This window comes from Nothoprocta perdicaria, unplaced genomic scaffold, assembly GCF_003342845.1.
Source record: "Nothoprocta perdicaria isolate Ctin4 unplaced genomic scaffold, notPer1 scaffold_27, whole genome shotgun sequence".
In the NCBI taxonomy this organism is placed as follows: Eukaryota; Metazoa; Chordata; class Aves; order Tinamiformes; family Tinamidae; genus Nothoprocta; species Nothoprocta perdicaria.
Window position 1 is genome coordinate 3,367,586 of NW_020455499.1, and position 26,025 is coordinate 3,393,610.

Sequence of the window (26,025 nt, forward strand, 5' to 3'; positions counted from 1 at the left end):
CATATTCTACTGTACCTTGTACTGCATTTATTGAATTACTCATTTAATGATCTTTAGTCTTTCAGCTTTGATTTATTTATGGAAGACTTTTTTTTTTAATTCAAGTTCCTAAAACTTGCTGTCAAGGACTTCGAAATTTACGGATTTGATTTAAGCTACGAGTGAAAAAAAAAAAAAAGAAAATCAAAACTATGTCAGGATCCTTTTCTCTCTTTTTTTTTCCTTCTCCTCTTTTCAACACCAAAGTGCCAAAGTGCAATTATATTTCTGTAATAGTTATACTGCATATTAAAGGCAGCAATTATTATGGGGCAATTTAACTATCTGAACATTAAAAAAAACCTAAATGCACTAATCGTAACTCCTTTGCCATATTACAATATCACACAGGAAGAGCAGGTGCTGCATTACAGCTAAAAGCAATAGTCATTAGTCAGTATTTAAAAGAAGACTGTTGTCAATATCTCCCTTAGGATTAGGATTCCTTGAGTAATACCATCCCACAGAGAGAAATCTGGAGTAAAACCTGATATATTTAGTATCGTTCTTGGAGAGATTATTCCAGTATTGGCAATTGCTCCCCTGCACTAACTCCCACAGCTGTGCTAGAGCCTCGCCAGCAGCTGAGGGGGAATTGGAGAGGCACAAATGTCATTTAAATACCCATGTCCCTTCAGAGCCAGCCCGAGGCTGTTTTGTCGTAGGTAAAATTGAAGAGTTACTTTGCTCTGCCTCTACAGGCTGCAAAATTCAATTTGGTGGCAGCAGCGGAGCTGGATCAGAGACAGCACAAAGGACCAACAGCTTCACCAGGCAAGGGTGAAAAGAGGGGAAGAAGTGGATTTTAGAGGCCACAGATTTTGCGCAGCTGAAGGGAAGCAACTGGGGTTCCTCCATGCTCATGTGATCCCTATTCTGACTCCTTGTTGAGCCGCCTCTCCTGGACCCTCCTGCAACAACTTCATCTCCCTGCTGGCACTAAGTGATTAAAAGAAGAGTTTTTCACCAACTGATGAGGCTGAATGTCTTCAGTCCTTCCTTCCTGTAGTCACAGAACTTTCCCTGCAGAAGTATGCAAAAGCTGAAGACATGCAAAAGCTGAAGACATGAGTCCCTCCCTGCAGCTCCAGCCTGTGACCACCACCAGAGCTGCCACCCGGTGCTGCTGTCCCAGGCTGGCCAGGCCACCAAGGACACGTGTCCTGCAGTATCCTGCAGCCCTCCGTGACACCCCGCTGCGCAGTAGGAGTGGGATGAATGTGATCTGCAAACTGCCCATTGAAGAACTGCACTAAATACCACCAAGATGCAGTGCCTCTGTCAGAGAGCATCACTGAAGATGTTCGATGTTCAAAGAAGGAACATATGCAAATACTCCGTCGCAAAGGCATTATACACTATATTTTACATATTGCACCATAGAATGAATCTGAAGGAAAAAGAGCTAGCTGTCTCTTTGCTATGACTTACCTAAGTTTGCTTCCCTTCTTATTCCCCTTGTTATAGGGCACTGGAGAGCTCCTGCTTGAGTCTCCCGCTATTCTTTCTTCCTGTCCAGTCCATGGTTAATTTTATCTTTCCCGTGGCTTCAACTTCTCTCTTAAATGAGCACTTACGCTGTCACATCTAAAGTGCTTCTCTCCAGCCAGCACATTATTTTAGCCCATCTCCCTCTCACTTCCACTGCCCCCACTTCATCCCATGCATGACACCAGTGTGGAGCACTCACATCTSAACTTCTCATACTGTTCCCTCTATGGAATACTTAACTGGGATAAAAAAAACTTAACTGAGGATGAAAAATCATTCCCCTTCCCAGCTTTTCACACGTTCTCAAGATCTGCTTTTGCTGCAGTCCTCCCCTCTCTCTCTCCTAAAACCAGCCAGCCGTGATGTCTAGGTTGTATCACTCTTAGCAATAAGGGCTGCTATTTGTTTTACTTGCTCCTTTAAAAAATGGCCTTGCTAAAAGACAGCTGCAATCCCATTCTGCATATTGCTCGTGTTCATCACCAAACAACCTCATTACTACTCCCCTTTTCATTGCTCTTTGATCCTCTCCTTTTGTTTTAGCATTTGGTTTAACACTCTTAAGCAACCACTTTTGGGGAGCAATCCTGTCCTATGGGCATATGCGGCAACTGGCTCAGCAAAGGCATTACCATAAAACTGATAAGAAATAATGCTAAGAGCTAGTTCCCCTACTCTAATCCATTTATCCTACTGTGCCTTCCAGTATTCAAAATGAAGATATGTCCATGGGACCCAGCAAAGAATCGAATTTACATACTGCAATAAGACATGAAATAGCTACAACTGCAATTGCTTAAGGATAATTTAGCCTATTATCCCTCCCGTGTTATGTTGATGGTTTGGTGACAAGCAAAACTGTGTCTGGGCTATTGGTAAGAGTTGATACACAGAAAATAATGTATTTCATGTGACAAAGGAAAGAAAAGCTCAGTAATTTAGGAGAGAGTCGTGAAAAGRAATTGCAAATTAAAAAGARAAAAGAAAGAGTRCAGTTGTTTAGGGGTTTTAGACATATGCAGTATCGTAATGGCCCAAAACAATGTTTCTCTTAATAAAGCTGTCATCATCACCTATTATATAAACAGYCCCTTTTCATCCCAAAGCACCATGCAAACAACGAACTGGATCTGGCAGTTTTCACTTAGTCTTCGTGCTCATTAGTTCCTTACCTAAATGGATCTGATCTGATCAGATCTTCCCATCTCTTGCTCAGGTAGAGATCTGAATGCATTTTATCAAGGTTTGGATATTTCTCTTAGCTTTACAGAATAAATTAGTGCCTCTGAAATACTCAGGAAAAGCAGGARTAAAATATGTAGATTCTTTCTTATAACTGATGGACATATTTCTGTAAATTAGACTTTTACTTGCTCAGTGCTCCTCCTAGAGCACACTACTGTATTTCTTTAGTGGCAATTAAAGAAGAAATAAGACTTATGGGCACCTTTAAGGCAATGAACAAAAGAAACGTAGCTCTCAGGCAGCAAATATACAGTGTGAAAAACACCCTCATTTCACCTTCCCACCTATTTCCAACCAGCTGTCCCGTGGGGAGCACTTACTGAGAGAACATCACTGCTATTCAGCAGGAAGGCCCTCACTGATCGGCACAGACAGTAATTAGTGTAAGGCTGTCCTCATTGCACCCCAACACCACGTCAAATGCCCACGTTTCTACGGGGAGCCAAGGAAGGTGACATGGATGACGCAGGTGACTTCCCACCGGAGACCACGAGGAGAGACACAAGGACAGGGCAGCAGGACAGAGACGCAGCCACTGAGCTCGGCCACCGCGACTGCGCCGGCCACACATCCCCAGGCTGGGCTGAAAGCAGCTTGGGGGGGCGGAGGGAAAAAGGAAAGAAAAAAAGAAAAACGATGGTGTTTTACAGAAGGAAAAAGAAAAGGAAAAAGAAAAAGAAAAGGAAAAGGAAAAGGAAAAGGAAAAGGAAAAGGAAAAGGAAAAGGAAAAGGAAAAGGAAAAGGAAAAGGAAAAGGAAAAGGAAAAGGAAAANGAAAAGGAAAAGGAAAAGGAAAAGGAAAAGGAAAAGGAAAAGGAAAAGGAAAAGGAAAAGGAAAAGGAAAAGGAAAAGGAAAAGGAAAAGGAAAAAAAGAGAAAGAGGACTGTTCCTAGATGTTCCCAGATCCTAGGCACTATTCATAAATGAAGACATTTTAGCACACTATTTTGTCTGTTTTGGGGTTTTTGTTTGACTGCTTCTGAGTTATCTTCGAACTCACAGCTGGGATTCCCAAGGGAGAATATTTTCAGAGAACAAATAGAAAAAAACAAAGGCTAACAGTTCTACTCATTCTCTTCTATATGTGTTATAAATCTTTATGTATTTATATTAACTTCCTATAAACTGTATTCAGTAATAATACCAATAGCATTGGCTGGAAAGTTTATTTTTCTCTAGTACCTAGAATATTTTTTTCTCTTATTCTCTTTATCTATGGCCTCCTGGCAGTACCCTGCATTCTTAAGTATTCCTCATGTGAACTAACACTCATAGATTTTATTTAATTGCATGATGTGAAAAAAAAAAAATCACTCATCAATAGCAAATGTTTGCCTTTGCACATAATGATAAACATAGCTGAATTCTTAACTTGTGCATATTTTAGAGTAGATTAGCAAGGTTGAATGCAGTCAACAGACCCCTTTGGCAGCAAATGCAGGGATATGACAGACAACAAATGCAGACAACAGACATGAGAATATAGAGAGGTGTTAACATTTTACTGGTGGAAATACCTTCTATGCATGTTTCAAACTGATTACTGAAACTTCTTTCAGAATTTATAAGGTTTTTAATGAGTGCATTTAAGAAAATCATAGTAAGTGGTATATTTTGTACTTTCAGCCCACCCTTTAATCTCTGATATTTCTCTATGTATATCCATATATACCATACACATTTAAAGCTTTATATTAAAATATTACCTCATTTTTTTAATTAAAAAACCTAAATTTTCCATGCAAGTTAGAATTTATGTATTAGGAAATACAAGCATTTGTATTAGCTGCTGAAGAGCAGTAGAGCTCTGTAAGGCTTTAAGTAAAGATGATGCTTAACTGGCTTGAGTTTTCTCTTTCCGAGGTATAAATCAGGCAGGACTTACCTGAAGACACAGAGTTGCACCAGAGTAAGAGGTAAACAAGACTCAGTGAATTAAATAGTGGATGAAGATTAACAAAATTAGTCTGAAACTATCTGGGGACCAGATATTAACATCGGTTCTACTGGGACAAGGTTGGCTGGCTACACACTGTAGACTTCCAGAGGTGGATTTTAATATAAATGAGGGTCTCTGTAGTATTAGTAGAGAGATATTTGCTTATTAACAAGATTTTGATTTCTCCGTTATAGGTTGGAGAGCAAATGCTGCTACAATAATGTTCGGTCCAGATATTCCTAAAAGCAACAGCTATCAGGTTATTTCAATGGGTGAAGCGGGGTGGTAGTGGTGGTAATCTAGAATTGGTTTTGGTAAATAAGAGGAATAAAAGAACTGCCTCTAAAAACAAACCGGGAGTATGTGATTACATGCTGATTCTTTCTAAATTAAAGTATTGAGAAAAGTTCATACAATCTTYAGAAAAGGCAGGCTGGCATTTTCCATCACTGCTCTTGATTTCAAAAGGGCAACTTCTATAAAGTAAGGGAACTAGTTAAGGGGAGTCAACTACCAAAAGCATTGAAGGATGTGGTGGGAGAAGAAGACTGAAGTCAAAGGTGGCAATACTCACRGTGACCCTATTTTGAGTATGAACAGAAACCTCAAAGGTGGTGTCTCTCCGGGCCTTACTAGTCAAAGAAACACACACACAGAAAAGTCCAGCAAGGATAGGAAGAAGGTTCATGTGCGATGGGAGAAAGGCCAGAGCAGCAAAGAAAAGCTCCTTCCTAAGGCTGAAGGCAGCTGAGGAGAAAAGCAATCTGCAAGGAATTGAAGCTATTTCACACGTAGGACTGAGTACAGATCTCCAACCCCAAATTACACAAATTACACAAAAGTCTCCAATCCCAAATTACACAAATATATGGTTCAATTTTCATTAATGTCAATTATACTAACCATGTAGAAACTATCACAGCTGAGTGGAACACATACCTCAAAAACCAAATCACGCAAAACTCCAGAAACTGATAATTTCCATCCAGAATAGTGAAAATAGTAAAACAAGAGTGATATCACGCAATCAGAAATAATAGCTGTCTTATCTATAATCAAAGAAAGAAAAAATTATCAGAGCAACTACTAGTCCTTTATTCGAACCTCACCAGTAGGAAAGCTTTAGAAGATTTTTAAGGAAAGGACAACACAAAGCCAGTGAATCTAAGTGAATACAGAGAAAATACAACATGGGTTTAATAGTAAGGCATAGAGGACTAAGTGATGTATTTTTTGACAAGAAAACTGATTTTCTGGACACAGAAATAGATTGGACTTTCTGGAAATACATCTCAGCTGTCTGATTTTAGTAAAGCCTTAATCTAGTACAACTTGGGAAGTTCTTAGTTAAATTGAAGATCATGAGAATTAGTAAAAAAGAAAAAACTAAACTGGCATGGAAGTGCCAGTAACGTTGGCACAACGGCAACAGTAACGTTGAATGGGCAAGCGACAGGTTGGGGGGAGCCTGGGGTCACCTCTGAAGGAGTGGTCTTAAAGACAGTCTTGTTTAGGATTGCATTGGTTATAACGGCAAATAACTGTCCCGTTTAAGCTTAGAGAAGGCAAGACATCCTTGCACAGAGAGGAGCGGGATGGGAAGAGGAAGGTACTGCAGATTCCAAGCCAGAGGGGCAGAAGGGGGTCGCAGCTCACCGAGACACAACGCAGGTTGTGGATTTGGGGAGCACCAACACGAGGTGACAGAGCCAGCATTTCCACAGAACACAGCACCTGGTTATTTATCCTCGTTCCACCAAGCCCGGTGAGGGATTTCCTGGTGTACTGTGTACTGATGTGGCCGCTACAACACACGGAGAGAAAAGCAGACCGTGTTCCCTGGAAGGCTGGAGAACCAAGACCCCGTCTCGCAAGGAGAGGCTAAAGGGCCATTTGATTCCTCCAGCAAATTGCTGAGTGAGGGACAGCTCTGTCGTGATGAGAGGACAGAGCTGTTTACTCCCTGCAAGGTCTGCAGAGCACCAGRCAGCAAAGCTCTTGGCACTAATGGAAACCTCAGCAAAAACTAGACAGAAAAAGCCTACCCATCCACCAAGGCTGGGAATTACAAGCTTTCTAAGCAAGAGAGGATGGAACAGCTTTTTCATTGAAATAATGCAGACAATCTGCCAAATGTCAAGGTARAATTTAATATATTTTTAACTGCACTAAGCTAACACAGTAGACATTTCTGTGGACTATGCCCCAGGACACAGTTCTGTGTCCTCTGAAAGTACCCAAAGCTTTTTGCACACAAAACTGCAATACCCTGCTGAAATATTTTAATATAACCTGCTGCACTTAACTCCCTCCCCTGGGTGATCATACATTAATTTTCTTGCAAGCCTGCAATTAGACAAGTGAACCAAACTGACAATTATCTTGAGGAAATCAGGAATTAAATGCAAATTAATTCCAAGACCACTGAAAATCTGATCCTTGCCTAGAAGTATTTAGTGAGTAATACCATATCTTAGTTACTGCTTCCAGCTCAAAACTATTCCTTCCTTTCTGGCCAGTGCTGCTTACAGAACTGGGGAAACATCACCAAAATGTTAATTCCTGTTCCCACAGAAGTTATTAGGAAGCTCATGAGAGACCATGGTCCTACCCCTTAAACATTTGTGACTTCAGGGCATGCAAGGAGCTTCTGTCCCTTCCTCTTACAACAGACAAAACCTTTTCAGGAAACAATCATTCCCTCCTTACCATTTAAAACATGCAGCACTAAAATGCTGCCAATCCTACTGGGCAGTTTTGTGGAAAGCTGCTCACTCCCTCCTCCTCAAACTCCACTGATCAACATCCATTAGAGCCAAAAAATTGACTTCCCGTTTTTTTGAGCCAAGCCTCATCCGTTACTGCAAAGCAGACCACAAGCCAGCAAAAATATGAGGACTTGTCTACATGAAATAATTGCTTATTCTATAGAGTTGCCTCTTCATTTGATTTAAGTAAGATGTGGATCCAGGGTTCCACTTTGAGTGTGCACAAAGTAAAAGGTCAAACATTGTGTAAATTAATACTGCTTTCTAGAAAAAAAAATAAAAATTGGAATTTGCCTTTAATTAAATGATGAGAGTTTGGCCAGAGACTACAGGGACGGTGTTTGGTTAGAATAGCACTCTAGCGGGAAACACTCTAGCTGCAAGACTTTATATAAAACGGGGGTTTGCATCTGCTATCATGGAACGTGCCACAGATCCGTGGGATCCATGGGTTCCTGGGAGGCGAGCGGTGCGGGAGGCGACGGCCCATGCGGTGCCTGTGGCCACGCGCGGCRCGGATCCGCACGGAGCCCCGTGAGCGGCAGCGTGACCGAGACCCTGCGACACCCACCTCGTGCGGCCCCATCCTGCACAGCCTGGCACCCGCACATTATTAGCATGTTTAAAACCATGCAGCTCCTAAAAAAGATTTGCAGCCTTGGTTTTAAGCATAGGGCAATTAGAAAAACCAACGTGCCGAGCAGGCTCCGACTATTCCTGTYTGCATTCAATAAAGAATGAATTTTCCTTCAGCTGTGCAGAAMGCTGGTAGAGAGCCTCAATGAGCAGCACAGACCAACAGCACCTTGCAGGGAMCACACTCCTCCTCCTACGCAAATTGCAAATGGCAACACGGATTTGCACCACTAATTTATTTTCCTGTTACATATATCCTATGTATATCCTTTGTAAGGACTCTGTGCAGGCTAACAGAGACTGACCTGCTAAAAACGGATCTTTTTTTATTCTTTCAAAATTATGACAAACTGAATAAACAATATCTGTATAAAATTAACATTTTTCTCTCTCCTCCCCAAAAAAGAAAAGCATTTTAGGACTCAAAAAGGACTTAAATAAAACATTTGTGTTGTCTTCCCTTACTAAAAACCACGCYGTGGTATGCTGCAGTACTAAGACGTAGCGAAAACAAGGAAATTAAGTTAAAAATATATTTATCTTTTCTATAGGCGGGATTGATTTATGAGGTTAGCATGCAGTTATGACCTAAACACAACCTGTATTTACCGTTTCCTATGTGAGATGTAACTACAAGGAAAATGCTGCCGTTTGCATACAACTCCGGAGAAAGTACACTTATTATGCAAAAATGAAGAGAATGCTGATGAAAATCTATGAGCCATTTATCACACAATGACCTGAAAGGAATATWTATATTTTTAAAAAATCTCTTTTATATGCAAATGTTTAAACCGTTTGCGTTTAATCATCAATTTTTTTCCCCGGGACCCATGCGTGTGCATGTGCTGCGGTACCCCAGAAAACAACCTTCCCCACCTCCTCCTTACGAAATACCCGTTTTGTCAATGGTTGCTGGGGGAACAGGAGGGAGAGAAAATTAATCTCTCTATTTTACTCACCTGTGAGACTATCCATAAAGCCCATTTTGTCTGCCCACCTGCTGATTACGGCAGTAATATCTGCTCTGCACGGCCGCAGCGCTCGTCCGCTCCCAACAAGACAAACTCCGAGGATAATTGATTTCTCTGATGGATTTTTCTAATGAATATCTATTGCTGCTCTAGTTGCTCAAGCACTCACTTACTGATGTTTGTGTCCCAACAAATATAAATCGTGTTCATTTACTACCCAGCTTTACAACCAGCTATTAGGTGGGCGAAAGCAACATGGAAGGAGAGCCGTGGATGTCCCTGCACTTAGGGACGTCACGAGCGCAGCCTTGGGCCGTCCTTCCCACCGCTGCTTGGGGAGCAAAATCCTCTGCCCTGCTTTGGTAAAAAGTGCCAGGAATACGGGCTGCAAATCAGACTTTAACTAACAAAACAGAATCCAAAGTGCTGCTTTCCAGTGACCACAGAGGTTTCAAAAATATACATTCCTGCAAGAAGAATTAATATCCACTGGGCCTGGCTTAAAGACACAGACTTGCACCAAAACTTGGATTTAAAATTTGTTTTTGAACCAAGGATTTATCTTACGGAGAAGCTCATGGATAAGATGGATAAACACTAGGCATCCATATTTGGAGCCAGATCTGGGTCCCTAGTTGCAATGAAAGAACTCATTAATAACTGGATTAATAGCAGCAAAGATAATACTACTTAGAGAAGAACTACTGTGAGAAGAACGGTTTACATTTACAAACATATGCTCCAGATGGCCTCTTATGGGTAGACTGAATTTAAAGTGAAGGACCAGATTGGATTTGTTTTAAAGAATTTGAAAATTTGTATACTTATAATGGGCCTTATTGCTGGAATTACTGCTCACGAGGCACGCTCAGGAAAACCAAATGCAACCTCAGGGAAACCTGGCTGCTTCCTTTAGGAGTTGTGGTGTTTGGAGCCTTGGGCCCAGGAGTCCGGGGCTCCACTTGTGTCCAGGGCTCTCCTTCACTCGCAGGGCACCCCACATCCCCACTAGGAACTAGGGAAGCCAACCCTGAATGGACGTCACATTTACAGAAGAGCACTCACATACATTAACTATTTTCATCAGTTAAATGCACATATAGAAAAAAAAAAATCAAGTACTCTGGTTTTCATTACTTTTTTTTTTCCATTACTTTTCATTACTTTCATTACTTTCTACTTTCTAGAGTTTTAAGAGACTGCTAAACTCAACTGGTTTTCAGCATTACTCTTTTTAATCAGGCTCTCCAGAACATTAATGAAAATGCACTTATGCCTGCTAGTTAATTAGAAAGTTCTTGAAACATATGCCAGTTAATCAAAAAAGGGAAAAATTCTCATCCTGATTTAACAAAGCCGTAATTTAAATGTAACCTATGAAAGAACAGGGGACACCTAAATGTAACATGACAGAAGGAACTGTTGACTGTAGCTTGACCATGAGAGCTGACAGATATTAAGTCACATTTATTGGGTTTAGGAGTCAAATTCTCAAAGCTACAACTAACTAATAATAACCGTCTAGCCATCCAACTTCTGCAGAATACCACGGATAAAATCCTTCCGACTACTTGGAAGACATCTACAGATTTTATCTAAAAGACGACGTGGGACATTTTCTCTGTGCTTTTGTAGCAGCGTGATTCCATTTTCATCAAGGGAAAAAAGAGCTTCAAGGTTCTTACTAACGATTCCCAAATCCATCTTTAAAAAGCAAGGATGCTAGAAAATCCAGAAGGATATTCACATCCTGGGAATGGTTCGGGTTTCCTGACATCCCACCGGGTGCAGTCACGCTCGCGTTTAGGAAGCCGATAGAGGGCGGCTGATTCCCGGCGATGGGAAACCGCTGTTCCCGCTGAAACCCCTGGCAATAACTGTTGCCATCAGCAGAATCAAAATCCACAGCAAATCTTTTCACCCGGAATCCATGATGGAGATATTGGACTCCAAAGATGCCACAAAAAGATCAGAACTTTGCTTTTGAAACCAGAACCAGAAATTTTCAAATAATAGCAGAGAATATTTGAAGTACAGGGAGAAAAACACCTGAAAATCCAATGAGGTGACTATTCCTAAACTGCACAACTCAAAGCAGTCTGGCTAAAACTCTTCAAATTTTCCCAAGATGCAAAACCTTTGCATCCCTGCTATCCATGCAACTCCGTGAATCTGCCAGCTGTGAGTCTGCAAAATGGATCTCCTCCCTCTTGGGACTACTCCATAATTCTGACTACATTTGCCATAAATCTACAATGAATGCTGGCTATACTTACTAGGTGCAAAGACATGCAATTACCACTTGTTCTGAATTTAAATACTAGCTTTATATACCTGGTAGAAGTTTGGATTTTTTTAATTTAAAGAGTGATCTTTCTGACAGCTGAAAAGTTTTCCAAGTTTTTTTGGTAAAAAGTATGYGGAACCACTGAAAACACATTTCACCCTTCTTGTATCCCAAAGGGAAGGTTTAACATCTGAGAGGCTGTTAGCAAACACAGGGATTCTCCCATACTGCCTCCATAAAACAGCACGTGTTTCCAGGCTACATTGCAACACGGGAAACAGCTGACTCAAAAATAACATGAATTATATAAGGATTAGAAGCCCTGATAACTTTTAATTAGTCTATAAATCACAGCTGACTACAGGGATGCTGATTTATGCACTCCTCAAGTGAAAAGCAGTAAATAAAATTCGACAAGGCAGAATATACCTCTCATTGCAGAAGAGGAATCTACCCACTCGCCTTCCATCAATATCGAGAAATCCTCTTGTCTCTCGTTTTTCTGCTGGTGGTCATGGCCAAAAACACGCACATTTATAATACACAGATAGATATTGGTGATCTGTGATGATAAATAAGGAAGGATTAGCCACATCTGTGCATGCAGCCCTAGACTGCAGGGCTTCATGTTAACATCAGAGGCCACTGAGGCTTCCTACCTGCAGGGAGGTCACTCATGGCACGGGGACACCAGCCTCCATTGCTCCACTCCACATCTTTCTATCTTTCTCAAATGCCTCTTTTTCTTTCTATCTTTCTCAAATGCCTCTTTTTCTTTCTATCTTTCTCAAATGCCTCTTTTTACCTTTTTTTTTCTTTCTTTTAGTAGACAAGCAGTTTTTTTCTTCCTTTCTCAGCTAATTTTCTGGAATGAAAATTCAAGAACAAGAGGAAAGAATAAAATCCTTTGCTGGGACTATTAATAAGGTGAGCCCCTATCTTAATTCCTCTATCACAGTCTCCCAGAGAGGGTTATTTGCAACCGTTGTCTTGGTTCGCCTGCTAAAACAGACATTTCAGGAGCCAGGGAGAGCCCAATGCWGCTGTATGCTGGAGATAGACTTAATTTCCTCTTTCTTTCCCCAAACCCACCTGTATGTGACTAGAATGAATTTCAACCTCCGGAAAACATCCCTTGCACACAAGGCACCTCTGTGACAGGGGTGTTAGATGTGACAGTCACTCCGATAGCTGTAATTAGGCCTTGATTTCCAAAATCACAGAGTGGTTCAAGTTCCAGCTAGCAGCCTGGTAGTGCTGCTGATGCCGAGGCTGTCACCAAAGGGAGATGCAAAATTCAGGCGTCCTTCCAGCCCGTGCGGCCGGTCACAAAGCCCAGCGCGCCACGTGCAGTCCCGTGCCGAGATATCAAGAAGAGCACAGAAGGTCATTTTCACTTCTATTCTGCCGTCTTGGAGGAGGAAACCAATTAAACAACATAAAAAGGAAATAAAATCCACGCCCGGATCTATCAATCAGCTCTACTGCATAAAACAAAGCGAACAGAGCGAATGATACCGGTGTAATTTCTGGGAAATGGCCACCAGAAATGTCTGCACCAGGAAAAATATTAACACTTGTTAAGTATTAATCAATGATAACTGCTGTACGTGGAACAACACAGCAAGATTAAATGCTTAAAAAAGGCAAGACCTGGGTTATTTTAAGGATCATAATGCAAGAAGTGTCTGAGCATTACCCAGGGGCCTTGACAGATGAGTAAACGTCCCATGCATCTTCATGTCCCCTCTCCCCGTTGGCACTACAGCTTCATTACAAATTATCACCCCTTCATAAAGGAGAGTCAGGAACTGCAAAATCACCCACGTGGTGCTGGGTGTCCTGCTCCGGACACCCTGGCTGCATTCACAGCCAGCAGGCGAGTCAGACCACCTTTAAGAACTGACTCCTCTACGAATAAAAATCCAGGTAAATTTAAGGGACTTTCAACCAAGGCTACACAGAGRCTGCTGAATATCAGAAGATGCCACATCTTCCTTCCCAAAGACATTGGTGTCCATCAGGGAAAGGAAAGAGTGATCAAGATCTCATTTACCAGGCAAGCCGGTGTCCTGCACGGCTCGGGATGGAGCCTCCACAAAGCAGATCCAGAGCCCAAGCACCTTAATTTGCTCCTTGTTTAATATCTTGCCAATACTTTGTTGCGATCAGGCTTCAAAAAGCGCAGAAATCGTTACGTGGCAGGTCCCAGGTCGCTGCAAATTACTGTAATTAATTTTATTACTTGATTTAGAATCTATTTCAGATGGAATTTCCACATTCGCGTCTTCTCTCAGAGCAAACATTGCTATGYAACCACCATGATAATATTTTGCAAAGCAATTCTGTACACACAAAAACAATAAAAGAGAGTGCAGGAAAGGAAAACATGCTAAAATCTTCCCCTAGCTTGCCAAAAGCAAGAAACGTGATAGCTCTCTGTTTAATTTGCTGTTTCCCAAGCCTGAGTCACATGTGACGAGGTGTATAAAGAGCCAAGTAGCTGCATTTTTCACATCTTGTCATCTGAAAAGATAAAGTCACATCAGTGTTTTGATTTTGAAATATTCTTGGTTTGTTCAAACTAAATCAGAACCCATTTTTAAGCCATTAGGCAGCATTTCCCTTCCATAATGACTGTGATTGCAAAGCGGAGAAGAAATTCACCCTACAGAAACTTCATGGAGAAGAAATGGAAAACTTTCTGAAAGAGGGAAAGTGGGGAAGCAGCCCCCGATGMAGCTGCTGCCATGGAAGAGCGAAGGCATCCATCCTTGGAGCCCTTCTGCTCCCGCAGCGAAGACGAGCTCGGTCTCGGCGTCAGCCCCTGTCACGCTGATTTATGACATGGGGTGGACGTCGCTCCTCCAACGCGACATCCCATCCACACGAGACCCAGCACATGCCAAACCTCTCCCCTTCAAAACCCATCACCTGAGCCAATTTATCTGCAGCTCCTAAGGGGAAATGATAATACTCTGTCCACTGGGTGCCCAGCCCGCTACGGCCCGTTTTCCATTTAATTCCATTTCCGCTGCACAGAAATAAATAGGACCAAGCACTCTGGGTATACTTCCCATCCTTCACTATGATTTTTTCCCAAGTATGATACCATTCAAATGTTAATTCTATTCTTCAGCAACAAAACCAGGAACCCCATATTTGAATCAGAAATGATTACCAAGGCATTTTAAGTCAAGAGAGATTTAAATGTATCACTTCCTTGTACAGCAAGAAATTTGGTCTGGAAATGTCTTTTATTAAGAGCTTGCTATGGACTTCAGGAGGCAGAAAAACATATTTAAACCAGTAAAGCACAAGGTTGTTAATTTTTGTGGATTTTAATGTAGATTTTTTTCACAGTAATTCCTAAGCAGTGGATTGGCACAGTGTATTTAACGTCTCTAAGTGCAAGTGCATTCTCACAAGCACAGAAAACAGCTTGACACCACATGCTAATATGTGCTCCTCCAACTGGGAGGTGTGAAAGGCTGCACAGAACACAAAGCAAAGCAAGAATACTTTCCAAGATGTTTCTGCACTCTTTAGTGTTGGCAAGGATGGAGCTTTTCGTAAGTGTTCATTGTTAAAGTATGTCTATATAACATGTACTCAATAGAAAACTTGCAGGAGAAACGAAAATCAAGTGTGGATAACTAATGAGGCTGAATACAGCTTCAACAAACGCTGGGAACTAGGGTGCATAATTCAGATTTGCAGAATATGGCTGTACCTTTCCATCTGGAAAGTGAAGTATTGCACACTTCTTTCTGGAGACCTTTCAGATATTTTCTTTAGGAAAATGAGATAGTAATCCCACTATACAGACTTGGTTTTGATACCTTGCACATTTAATTTTTGAAATTTTGTTTGTATTTGATAATAAATTACTGTTTGATACCAAGCACTTTCAGCCATAGCAAGGAAATGTTAAGAACACTAGATTTTTTAATCACTATYTTGAGGCTCCTACCATTTCTATGATATTGTAAAAATGCACTAAAATCAGTGGACAAACATGTTCTGTACTGCAGTTCTTTACTTTAAGTGGGAGGAAGACAGAGATTCGGAAGGTAAAGCTGAGAGTAAGGATGCGACCTTTGTTTCCAGAAGTGCAACGTCAGTAGAGAGAGCTAGAGCAACACGAGGTGAACCATCGTCCAGAGGGATCTCACAGTGGATGTTACTGATAAACTAGCACAAGCTTAGGCTCAGAAATAAATTCCAGACATTTCCAATCAGTGAAAGCAAGAGATTTCACGAGTAACTTCAAAGTGCAGTGACTTTTCTGACCATGAGAATTCAAGTTTTGACAAAGAAGTGATTTAATCAGAAGTTCTCTATAGCTAATATATTGTTAATGATGTTCTTGAACAACAGTTTCTAACATTGAAAGGGAAGGGATCTCCATGCAAAGACACCCAGGAATTGGATGAGAGTCTAATTTGCCGACAGTATCTCAAGACCTGAGGCTCCCACCTCTAGCACAGGAACCCAACAGGTTCTAACACATTTCATATACAGAAACATATAAGCATGCCTACAAAATATGTGTTTGTGCAAAGGAAGARCATCACTGAGCATGCAAATAAATCCTTTTATAGTCAGCCACACTCAAAATTAAGAGAATAAATACTATCTTAATAATTTTCTAGTCAGATAGGAGACAGACAGATAAATGAAAGTGCTTTCATATATTTCTTCCTCAGCAGGTATGGACTGGAATATAAGATCAAGGAAAGAAAATGAGAGAAATGTAGCAGTTAGCTGTTGCTTCTCCAGCAACTTTATTGGGTATGAAATTATTGCTCTTTCCGAGGGYACTTACCTACCTAAATAAAAAGATGAAGTTTTGGTGCAGCATGTTGTGATAAAACCTGTGATATTACCCTGCTTTAGGCAGAGCTCTCTTCGGTGTCACGGTATTGTAGGATCATAGAATAAGACCTGTGAGATGTGAGCCAAGAACTGCCTTGTGAAGCTGCCTCTGAATGTGAATAAGCCTACATGGTACCGTGCTATTTATCTAATGTATTTTTGAGTAATTAAAGCACGTAAGGCCCAGGAAACATCTTAACAAATGGCTTTTTCTGGGCAGACCTTCCCTAACATAACTGGTTGGAAAGAGAAAAATAACCCRCACCCTTCCTCCTGACACCTAGCCCAAGCCCAGGTTTATTTGGCACAAGATAGCAATTTCTACAATTAACATTAGTATTCAAGCCCAGGCAATCTTTTACATTCTACCCGTGAGTTTTCAAAGCCTATAATTTTGTCTGATTTTTCACTTTTGAAATGAAATTTGACACATTCAGTGCTCATCAAAAAAAARCCCTGTTTTCTCTGAAGCATGAGTAGAACTAAACCAGTCGTTTTCTGTGAAAAGATTACCAGAAATTCATACATCTTCACGCTTGCTTCCCAGATATTTGCTTTGTAACGGTACCACACTCCTCCAATTCCCCTTTTTTTTTAAATTTTGAATGAGATTTCAGGGAAGAGTCTTTCTTCTTCTGTATTTCTTATATTTTGGTGTGAGCTGTCATTTTTAGAGTGAACATCTGAAAATGTCATTAACAATAAGATGTTTATTTTAAAGGATGCAGTAAGTCTAMATTTCAAATGCCTTAGATTTTTTCCTGCTCTGCTTGCCTTTACAAATACTCTTTAAAAAACATGTGCTTAAAAATATACTGTATACAGGAGTGGAAGAAACTATTTGCTGTGATGTTTGTCCTTTATCAGGACTGGGTCAGAGAGAGAAGGGAAGGGAGGAGAAGGAGGAAAAGTCTTGACAAGAATATATATTAGAGCAATCAATAAATAGACAACCCTTGGAATTCATGACTCTTTAAAATAAGACGCATTTTCTTGTAGTAATCCTGAAAACCTATAAAAGAATATTCACATAATAAAACCCTATAACTCATATTTAACCTTTCATCACGCAGAACTACCTATTAAATAGCTTAGCAGCTGCATGCTGTGTAAATGCATTGAAGTAAGAGCAAAAAGAGAAAAATGTAAATGCCAGCCCTCTCTTAACACGTGCCGCACAGCCCCGAACATCTGCCAGCTGGCCCCATAGGCTGAGCGGCTGCTCGGGGGCAATGCCACCCCTGCATAAGCCCTACTCAGCTGCCACCTACAGCACCCATTGCCTTTAACAGAGGTGCCCAAAGAAACGGAGGTAGTGCTAACTCTTGAACAATTTTCATGCAGAGGGGCAAGACAAAAGCATTGCAACATGTTGCATGGAATCGAGGTTAAAATACTGGTACTTCCCTCTCAATGTAATGTAATTTGCCATGGAGAAATAATATAAAGGAAGGTAAAGGCTAATACAGCTGTATCAAAACAAATGATTGTGTCAGAATACCATATGCAAACCACCTACGCAAGCTGTTCCTACAGTTAAGCTGGTATGGAAAAGCTGGCAGGGCTCGACGTATTCCAGCRTATTCCAGCGACACTGGGGAGAGGAACAACTGCATCAATTCACCCCCTGCATCCAGCCTGTGGGAGCCCAGAAGGCAGGAGGCATTTGGGAATGGGAAAGGGGGCTTCCATACACGACAGTCCATATGGAAAGGGATCCCTCTATTCAGCCCACTCATCTCGGGCACTTCCTCCATGGAGTGCAGCAAAAGGACAGGTTATTATCACAGGATAGAATTAAATTTATGCTAAAAACTTCTGTCCTGAATACACAAGCAAACTGCATGGCACTGATTAATTCTAGGAAGAGAGTCTTTTATGATACAGTTTGTGTGATTCAAATTATTTATACTGGTCAAATAAATGGTTTTGCTTGTGTAAATTGCCTCTCTCTCCGAAGCAGCAACTGTATTAAAGTACCTATATTGGCAAGGCCCTGGAAATGAAGGGAAGCAGTAAGAGAGAATTGCTGCAAAATGTTTTAAGTTCCACCTTCTGTACCTAAATTTATGTCAAATCTCTGAAAAGTTTTCCACAAAAAAAAAAAAAAAAAGAACTTAGCAAATACCTTTCAAAAAAGAGTTAAAAGATGATTTGACTTGATGAGAAAAAGACACAAAGTGATGAAGAGTCTAATTATAATGAGTGGAAGAATGGACAGTTCTTCAAAGTAATTAAGATACAAGACTCAAGTAAACAAGATTGAGTTAGATAATATTAGAGAAATAATATGGAGATAATAAGCTAAATCTACTGGATCCTAGAAGATTATTTTTGGTTCTAAGTTATTTTATGTTTTTATCAACTACATAAAACACAATATAACACACACAAAAAAAGGGCAAAAGAATAATCTTTTCACAAGTGCTAAGAAGTGTTAAGTGCCAAGACGCCCAACTGCTAAGAAGCATATGGAGAGCCAAAGAAGAGAAAGAAATACTTATAGATTTATATAGTGAGAGTAACTAGAAACAATGTATTCCGGTGACCAGATCTAGGGCCAATTACCTTGAATAGGACAAATCCCAAGGTTTCCCTTCTATGTGGGCAAAATAGGGTGGGGAGCAGGAGGGAGGCAGGGAAAGGGACCTGTTTGATGACCTGCTCCTGTTCCCCTRGGTTACTGTGTGAAGTCCAATGCGAGATTACAGAAAATTGGCAAAATGTTTTCTTCTTGTCCTAAAAGCCCCAAAGCTCTGAAGTATCCAGGATTCAGTCCAGTCCTACGAATCTAAAATGGAAAGAGGTAATCCATTCTGTCATAAAAGAACTATAAATAGTTTCCATCCTTAAAAAAAAGAAAACCTCTCCCAAACTAGACCTTGCTGCAGTTCTAAAGTGTCACTCCTAAAGCCCACAATACGAAGCCCTGTAATGAATGCAGTAGGTTTTAGATCAAGCCTTGTGTTCCTGGAAAAGAGGCGGAAAGCACCAAGCACATTTATATTAATAAAAGCCACAGCATTTTGCAAGGACCGCGCACCGATAAACCTTACAAAGAAGTAATTTCCCCCGTTAAACAATTKCTTTCCTTTAGCATCTTGTGAAAGGGTTTGGAAATTAGCAAATATAATATGTGTGGGAATAGGCAGCACTGTGTAGCAATAAGTTTACTTTTAATAGAAGTAGTCTGCTGTGTCTATGAGTAACAAACCCCAGTATCTTTTCATTACAAAAGGGCTTATTGTTGCCATATGACTTACTGTGGGATTTCATTTCGCTCCTTCGGTGATCTGCCTGATCTATTAGGAAAAGCGCTGAGCTATGGCCAACATACACTCCACTGCAGTTTCACATTTTCCTGGTCCCTGCTGCTTTTAAGTCGGGTTGCCGTCTATGAATTTCGAATAGTAATAAGCAATAAAAGGAACTTAACAGCTTCCTCAAAGGAAAAAAAAGAAACGGTGAGGGAAATTAAGCAACTTCAGAATCGGGTGTTGGAAGTGGTCCTGCATCCCTGGACGCGGCAGTTGCGGAGCAGTTGCATAGTAGATAACGGGGCTGCCAGCTCAAACACCTGCAAGCCATTACTCCAAACTGTGCATAACAACCAGTAAAGTCCTTTTATATATACTCTACAGCAGAGTTTCATACATATATTCAACATAAATAAATACATATATATATATAAACATAAATACATATATATGAAGTTCCTGTGCATGACATTTGCTGTCCTGTCATCAGCTAATTTTGATATAAACAGCACAGGCAAAACAAAGCAGTACTTCATCTATGTTAATTAGTGCATAGAATTAAGCAGTAAAAACAGAAAATCACTATTAGTTTTGTAGAAATACATATAGGATTGTCTAAGTATGTGTTGACTTTTTCTTTAGAGTAACAATTTAAAGATTATTTTACTCTGATGAGACACTTCAGTGTTGAATATACAGCGATTAATGTTGGAGGGAATATGTGCCTGGTGCTATTTTAGTCAATGTATATTTAATGAGTGTTCTTGCAGCAACCACGGTCTCAGGCAGAGATAAAGATTTTTTAAAATATCCCAAGACATTTGAGTTTTCAGATGTTTATACTCCATTGAGGGGGGATTATTTGTCAGTGCCCTAGGAAAGCAAAAAAAATCTATCATATCTAAGAAACAGAGTGTTTCAGGTCAAATTTTGCTGTTACACAAGCATTTTCCTCTCAATGCTCCAGAAGTTCTAGGACTGCCTACAAAACTCTTTGCTACAAAGGGAGGTCCCAGAGGTCACCTGTATTGAAGACTAAAGCAGGCAATTAAATCCCACAAACSCAGCTTGCCCAAAAAAATATGTTCTAATGTCAGTCTCCAAAGCTCAAATTTTGACCATATAAACAATGGATAAGTTAAGAAACATCATGGTCCAAACAGGACACTTAAGTAATACTGGGATGATAAATGCTCTGAAATTGATGCCCTTTTATCCCAGTTTCRTATAATCCATGGGACACTAATATGTAGTCAGCTTGGATTTGAGATTTTATACTGCAATAATAAAAATAGCAAGCATGGCTCATAGAAGGACTGATTTAAGTAACAGGCAAAGCATGGGCTGTGGGCACTAGACTGAAGGGATACGGCACTCGGAGGAGCAATCAATGCGCTCTGCTTCCACTTCATCCAGGTTTCATCCAGGCACACGTTTCTGGTGCCATTTATGAGCACTTTGCATGGGCCACACCACTGACTGAACCTGCCAGGGCCTGACCATGATACCAGCAGAGGCACCCAACAATTTGCTAGCAGTACTGAATGATTTTGGTATGATTTTTTTCTGGAACAAACGAAAAGCGGTGTCCTTGTTATATTCTGCTTATATATTACGTAGAAAATGTTCATTCTTTGTACAACATGCTATATATTCTGGGGGGGAAAAAGTGCTCTACTCCTTATATTCTGTTATGGGAATTTCTATCTGAAATAGGTTAATTTCATGTGCACGTGCATTTGTAATAATGCACACTGAAAAACTGTCTGGCAGTCATGCAATCGTTCCTCTGAACAGCTATCAAGACTTCAAAAGATTTCAAACAGTAATATAGAACTCTATCTTTTAAAATACTCACAAAAATCTAAAGGACACCAGGTCTTTAAAGACATAATGAAAACATTTAAATCAGATCATTCTAAGGTATGTGAATGGACATGAAAATGTTGAAATAATAACCATAACTTTCTCTTGGAAGAATATCAACATTAAATTGGACGAGCTACTTTCACAATTATTATTGTATTTTTCATAACTTCCCCAGCACAGGGCCTTGTGGCCACACCTGGAGGTACAACAGGCACTGTGGGGTCTCTCCTGCCTACCTAGGGCCGCTCACCTGGTTCTTGAGGTCCAGCTTTGGGCAGGGACGGCCTCCGTTGTAGGGCTTCTCCTTGAGCCACCGCGAGCGGGTGCTCACTCCCAACCCGCAGGACGAGCTGCAAGGCGCCCAGCTGGACCAGTCRCTCAGCTTGCAGTCAAACGGGCACGGCACCGTGCAGGATTCTTCAATGTAGCCTAGGGCAAAAAAAGAAGAAAGATGCTTCAATCAAAGTCTTCTTCCTTCTCTTCTTCCTCGTCTATCCTCTAATGTCTCAGTGCAAAGGGTATAATCAACATACAAGGAGGACTTTTTCAAGGAGAAAAGATCTYGTGGTCATGCAGTGCTTTCCTGACACCAGATTACTATATAACTTGTAAAGAATAGCAGCGACTGAAACTAATTTCCTATTGGTTTAGGTCAATGATCTTTTCAAAGGACATCATAAAAACCGAGGCAAAGGACACACTAACAAAAAGCAAGTGCTGTGAAACTGGTCACAGCCATTAGGTGGTAAATACTGTCCCTACAAGAATCTGCCCAGAACAAATCCTGGTGGCAGGTCACACTGACAGCTCCAGCAGGGAACGGAGGAGCCTGGGCCTGGCAAGGACCTTCCCGTCCCACAGGAGCCTGAGCAGCTCCAAGCACTGGGCTGCTCTGAGCTGCTCCCGCGCGGGAGCTCTCCTTGGAAAAGCCAGTGAGGCTCTCTGGCCTCTCTACTCCCATGCTTCTCGTTATGGAGCTTCACAACCGTTTTGCCTATCACGGGTTTCAAAAATTACTGTCTAAAACCTTCCCTTGGAATCCGAGTAGCAGAGATCTGCAGGAGCCAATATCCTACTGGATTAATAGCCTTAATAAAACCCTACAGAGAGGCCAGGGTTAAAAGAATTCCTCCATATTGGCATGYCCCCCCCAGCAGGATTGGGAACTGGTGGGTGGAAGAGGCATCTTCCACAGCCCAATATTTCCCATTCCCGCTTGCCACATGCAGAAGGGGAAAGGAGAGGGTGCCCAAAACACACAGGGGATCTCTGATACGGTCAACAACGTGCAATAGTTCCTGTGCCCTCCTACTTACTATGCTACGCTCATTCTCCTTGAGTTTCTATTACCTGGTTGTCATGTCTGTACGTACTACTTTGATTTAAAAAAAAAGAGAGACTTCATGTTAGACCATGAAAGTCACTGGCTGCTAAGTTCTGCCTTCATTACAAAAGGCTTAGGCCCTCTGACAGCTCTGATAATYATGATCATGGAAATAACTGGATTTCATCCCTACCAAATTTTTGATATTTCTCATTTTTATGACCTCTCCTTCTAGTTGGTTTTCATCCCACTTACACTCCCTATTCATTCCTTACCTACAGAATACCAAACCAGCTAATGTTGTTAGGCTTTTCAGAAGGATTCCCCCACACTCTGTTGAGGTGACACTCACAGCAGCCACGAAAGCCAGAAGCAGCTTCCTTCCCAAACGCACTGACAACGGCCCCGAGCCGCTGGGAAAGACCAAAGCTGAGATGTTATTCCGGCCAGGAGCTGATCTTTCCAAGCCTGCAGCATCCTACCCTGCAGCTGCTCCCGCCTGACGAGCACCGCGCCGTGCGGCAGCGCTGCCTCCCTCGGCCTGCACCATGGAGGCGTTTTCAGGGAAGCTTTCGGACTTACTTGGGCACTCTCCCCCGGGAAACTATCCCCCTCCTGCAAATGTAACAAGTAATGAAGTTGGGTTTGTGAGCAGTGGCTTGAAAAAAGTGCTCGAAACAACAGCAATTCCTCCTTCGGGTACACGACGCTCTTTTTCTCCTCTGCTTGGTGCCAGGATGTGGTTCCTTTTTCTTTTACAGCAGCCACCCAGGAGCCTGGCAGCTACAATAACTTTTCCACAGTAACGCGTGCTGTAGCTCTTCCCTAAAGTTATATAACTAACCCCATACGCTCTGCTCTGTTTTCCTTTGCTACCTCGTATTTCTCTGCGTTGAGCTGCCTTTTCATCCGCAGCTCTAAAGCCACTGGAATTAGATCTCCTAGTTATTTCCTACCCAGTGCTCTACAGTGGTGTTTACACTTCTGGAGATATTTTACCTTTGCATCTTTTGTATTCTTATCGAAACAAGATTACACACATGTGCACCCATATACACATATTTCAAAATATTTTGCAAAATGAAACCTTCAATATCCCACCAAAATTCTGTTGCAGCTGCTTAAGTTGCCACTCAAAGCAATCTGCAATACATTATGATAAGTAAAAGAAGTTTTCTCATGATAGATTTATGAGCAGCATTTCTCAGGCAGTTCTCCAAAGAGTTCTGTTCCACCACCATATGAAATACCATTTTTCCCTGGGCTGTGTGACAGCCTAGGTAATTAACTCTCAGCAGAAAGAAAGCAAGCGCCTCGTTACAAAGCAGAATTAGACAGAGGGGTTATCAACTCATCAGCAAAGGTAGAACAGGACAAGCCTTTTGGCAGCGCAAGACCTACATCTATAATAAAAAAAAAAAATACAAGGAAGAAAGGAAAGAAAGAGGAAGGGACAGTTATAATAAACAAAACTGCAGAGAGTTGTTCTACCTCATCCCAGGAAAGTGCTGTGGGGATCCCCCAGCAAACTGCAGAATTTCTGCAGACTTCCTGGTGCTAAGAGGCCAGCTTACTCTCATTTGAGTTTCCTCACCCACATTTATAAATTATATTATTTATAAATAAATAATGGCTGGCTAGTAGAGCAACAAATTACATTACTATCCAAAAGAAACAAATTCCCCATGCTGAACAATGCTACAGAATTAAAATGGGAAGTGAACCTCCTTGCAAGCTCTTCTTGCAAGCTGCCGTTATTTGCTCCATTAACCTCTTGAGGTTAATCCTCTGCCAAGAACCCCACGATCAAAGATTTTATTCAATAAAAAATTTCCTGCRAAAATCTTTATGTGACCAATCATCTCTGCTCAGATGTATAATGTCTTTATGGATATTAGGCAAATCTAGTAAATAACGTTGTACTCGGCTGCTTCTCAATCCTTGCTCTGCCTGTGAGAACAGGATTTTTTCTGTTTTTCTCTGTAGGAGCCAAGCAATATTTGTCAGTGGGTGGAAAGAGCCCAGTTTGGATATYCACAATAATCCTAGTACTGGCATTCCTACAAAACTCGTAATGTTTGATAGGCAATGGTGCATAATAAAGAAAAATGAATAACAAGGTAAATAYGCTATTAAATCCAGATATTAATTAAGTTAAGCCTTACACTCAGGCTATTACCAGAAGCAACAACAATAAAACACAATAACTAGTGGAAACCAGAGAAATACCATTGACCACAACAAGAACAGCAACAAATGGAATAAAAAACCACCAGAATGCACTGCTTATCTCCACTCATCTTGGCAGTCCTAACTCAAGCCTGTGTTTATTCATCTGCTTTTGTCCRTGTCCTCCTTAGGCAGCTCACTCATCCATCCCATCCTTCTTTCCTCTCCTTTGCAGAATCTGGTACCAACATTTTTGGTGAGATGTCACCACAGAGAAATCCCTCCTCCTTTCCCCAAGCCTGCTCAGCCTGTTTCCTATGTGATGTTAATTCTCAAAGCCTCCTTTAACATCTCTTTTTTTATTCCTTAAAATCTCAAATATCGCTAAACCAAAGCTCATCTATTTCAGCAACAATAGATGGGAAAATCTCTGTACTACTCGAATCAACAGCAAGTTCTGCAAGGTCACCGAGCTAGAGCASTGAATGCAGATGTCACAGGAACACCAAGGCACGGAATATTTAGGTTGGCACTTTCAATCATACTATAGGGAATAGCCCCGAGCTGGCAGTGAAGAACTGAACTGGATGATCAAGTAAGATTTTTGTAAGGATAAGTCTCTTATGACCGAGACATTGCCAAAAGACGGGATGAACAAAGGCACTCACCTAGGCTGCCCTGCAGATTTCCCTATCATTTATTCATGAAGCACAACCTGCCTGTTGTTCCGCGAGCCACCAATGCAGCCGCTTCCCCGCGGCGACTACTGAACACGGCAGCCACCGAACGCACCGCGCGGATGGGGAAGGCTCCCATACATGAGGCAGCAGCTATTATTCTCATCCTACTTTTCCATGCAGCATCGAGAGGCAGCTTTAGGGAGCAGTGTGAGGATGATGGTTTAGTGGGTATCCGAGGCAGAGGGCTCAGGGGCAGGTAGCACAACCCATGGACCAAGGACGGACTGCAGGGCAGGTGGGGAGTTTCTTTGCTGCCTGCAGCAGGGGCAGGACGTAGACGCCTGGCAAAGCCCACTGGGGTCTCCAAGGTCCTTCCGAAGGCCCAAGGGATCRTGGTGGGAGAAGCAGGCAGTTAACAGGCTTCCAACTTAGCGCGAGGCGTTGACCCCCACCCGCTGGCTGCGCTTCCA

The 26,025-nt window shown here is 41.5% G+C and overlaps 1 protein-coding gene across 1 annotated transcript in view; it reads right to left on the reverse strand.

Moving 5' to 3' along the window:
• The window catches only part of THSD7B (thrombospondin type 1 domain containing 7B), a 232,648-nt gene that overhangs the window by 46,701 nt on the left and 159,922 nt on the right, over positions 1-26,025 (reverse strand). The window contains exon 17 of the mRNA XM_026040879.1: positions 21,633-21,811. Within this exon, the coding sequence (XP_025896664.1) occupies positions 21,633-21,811 (179 nt within the window). The remainder of the gene's footprint in view (positions 1-21,632; positions 21,812-26,025) is intronic.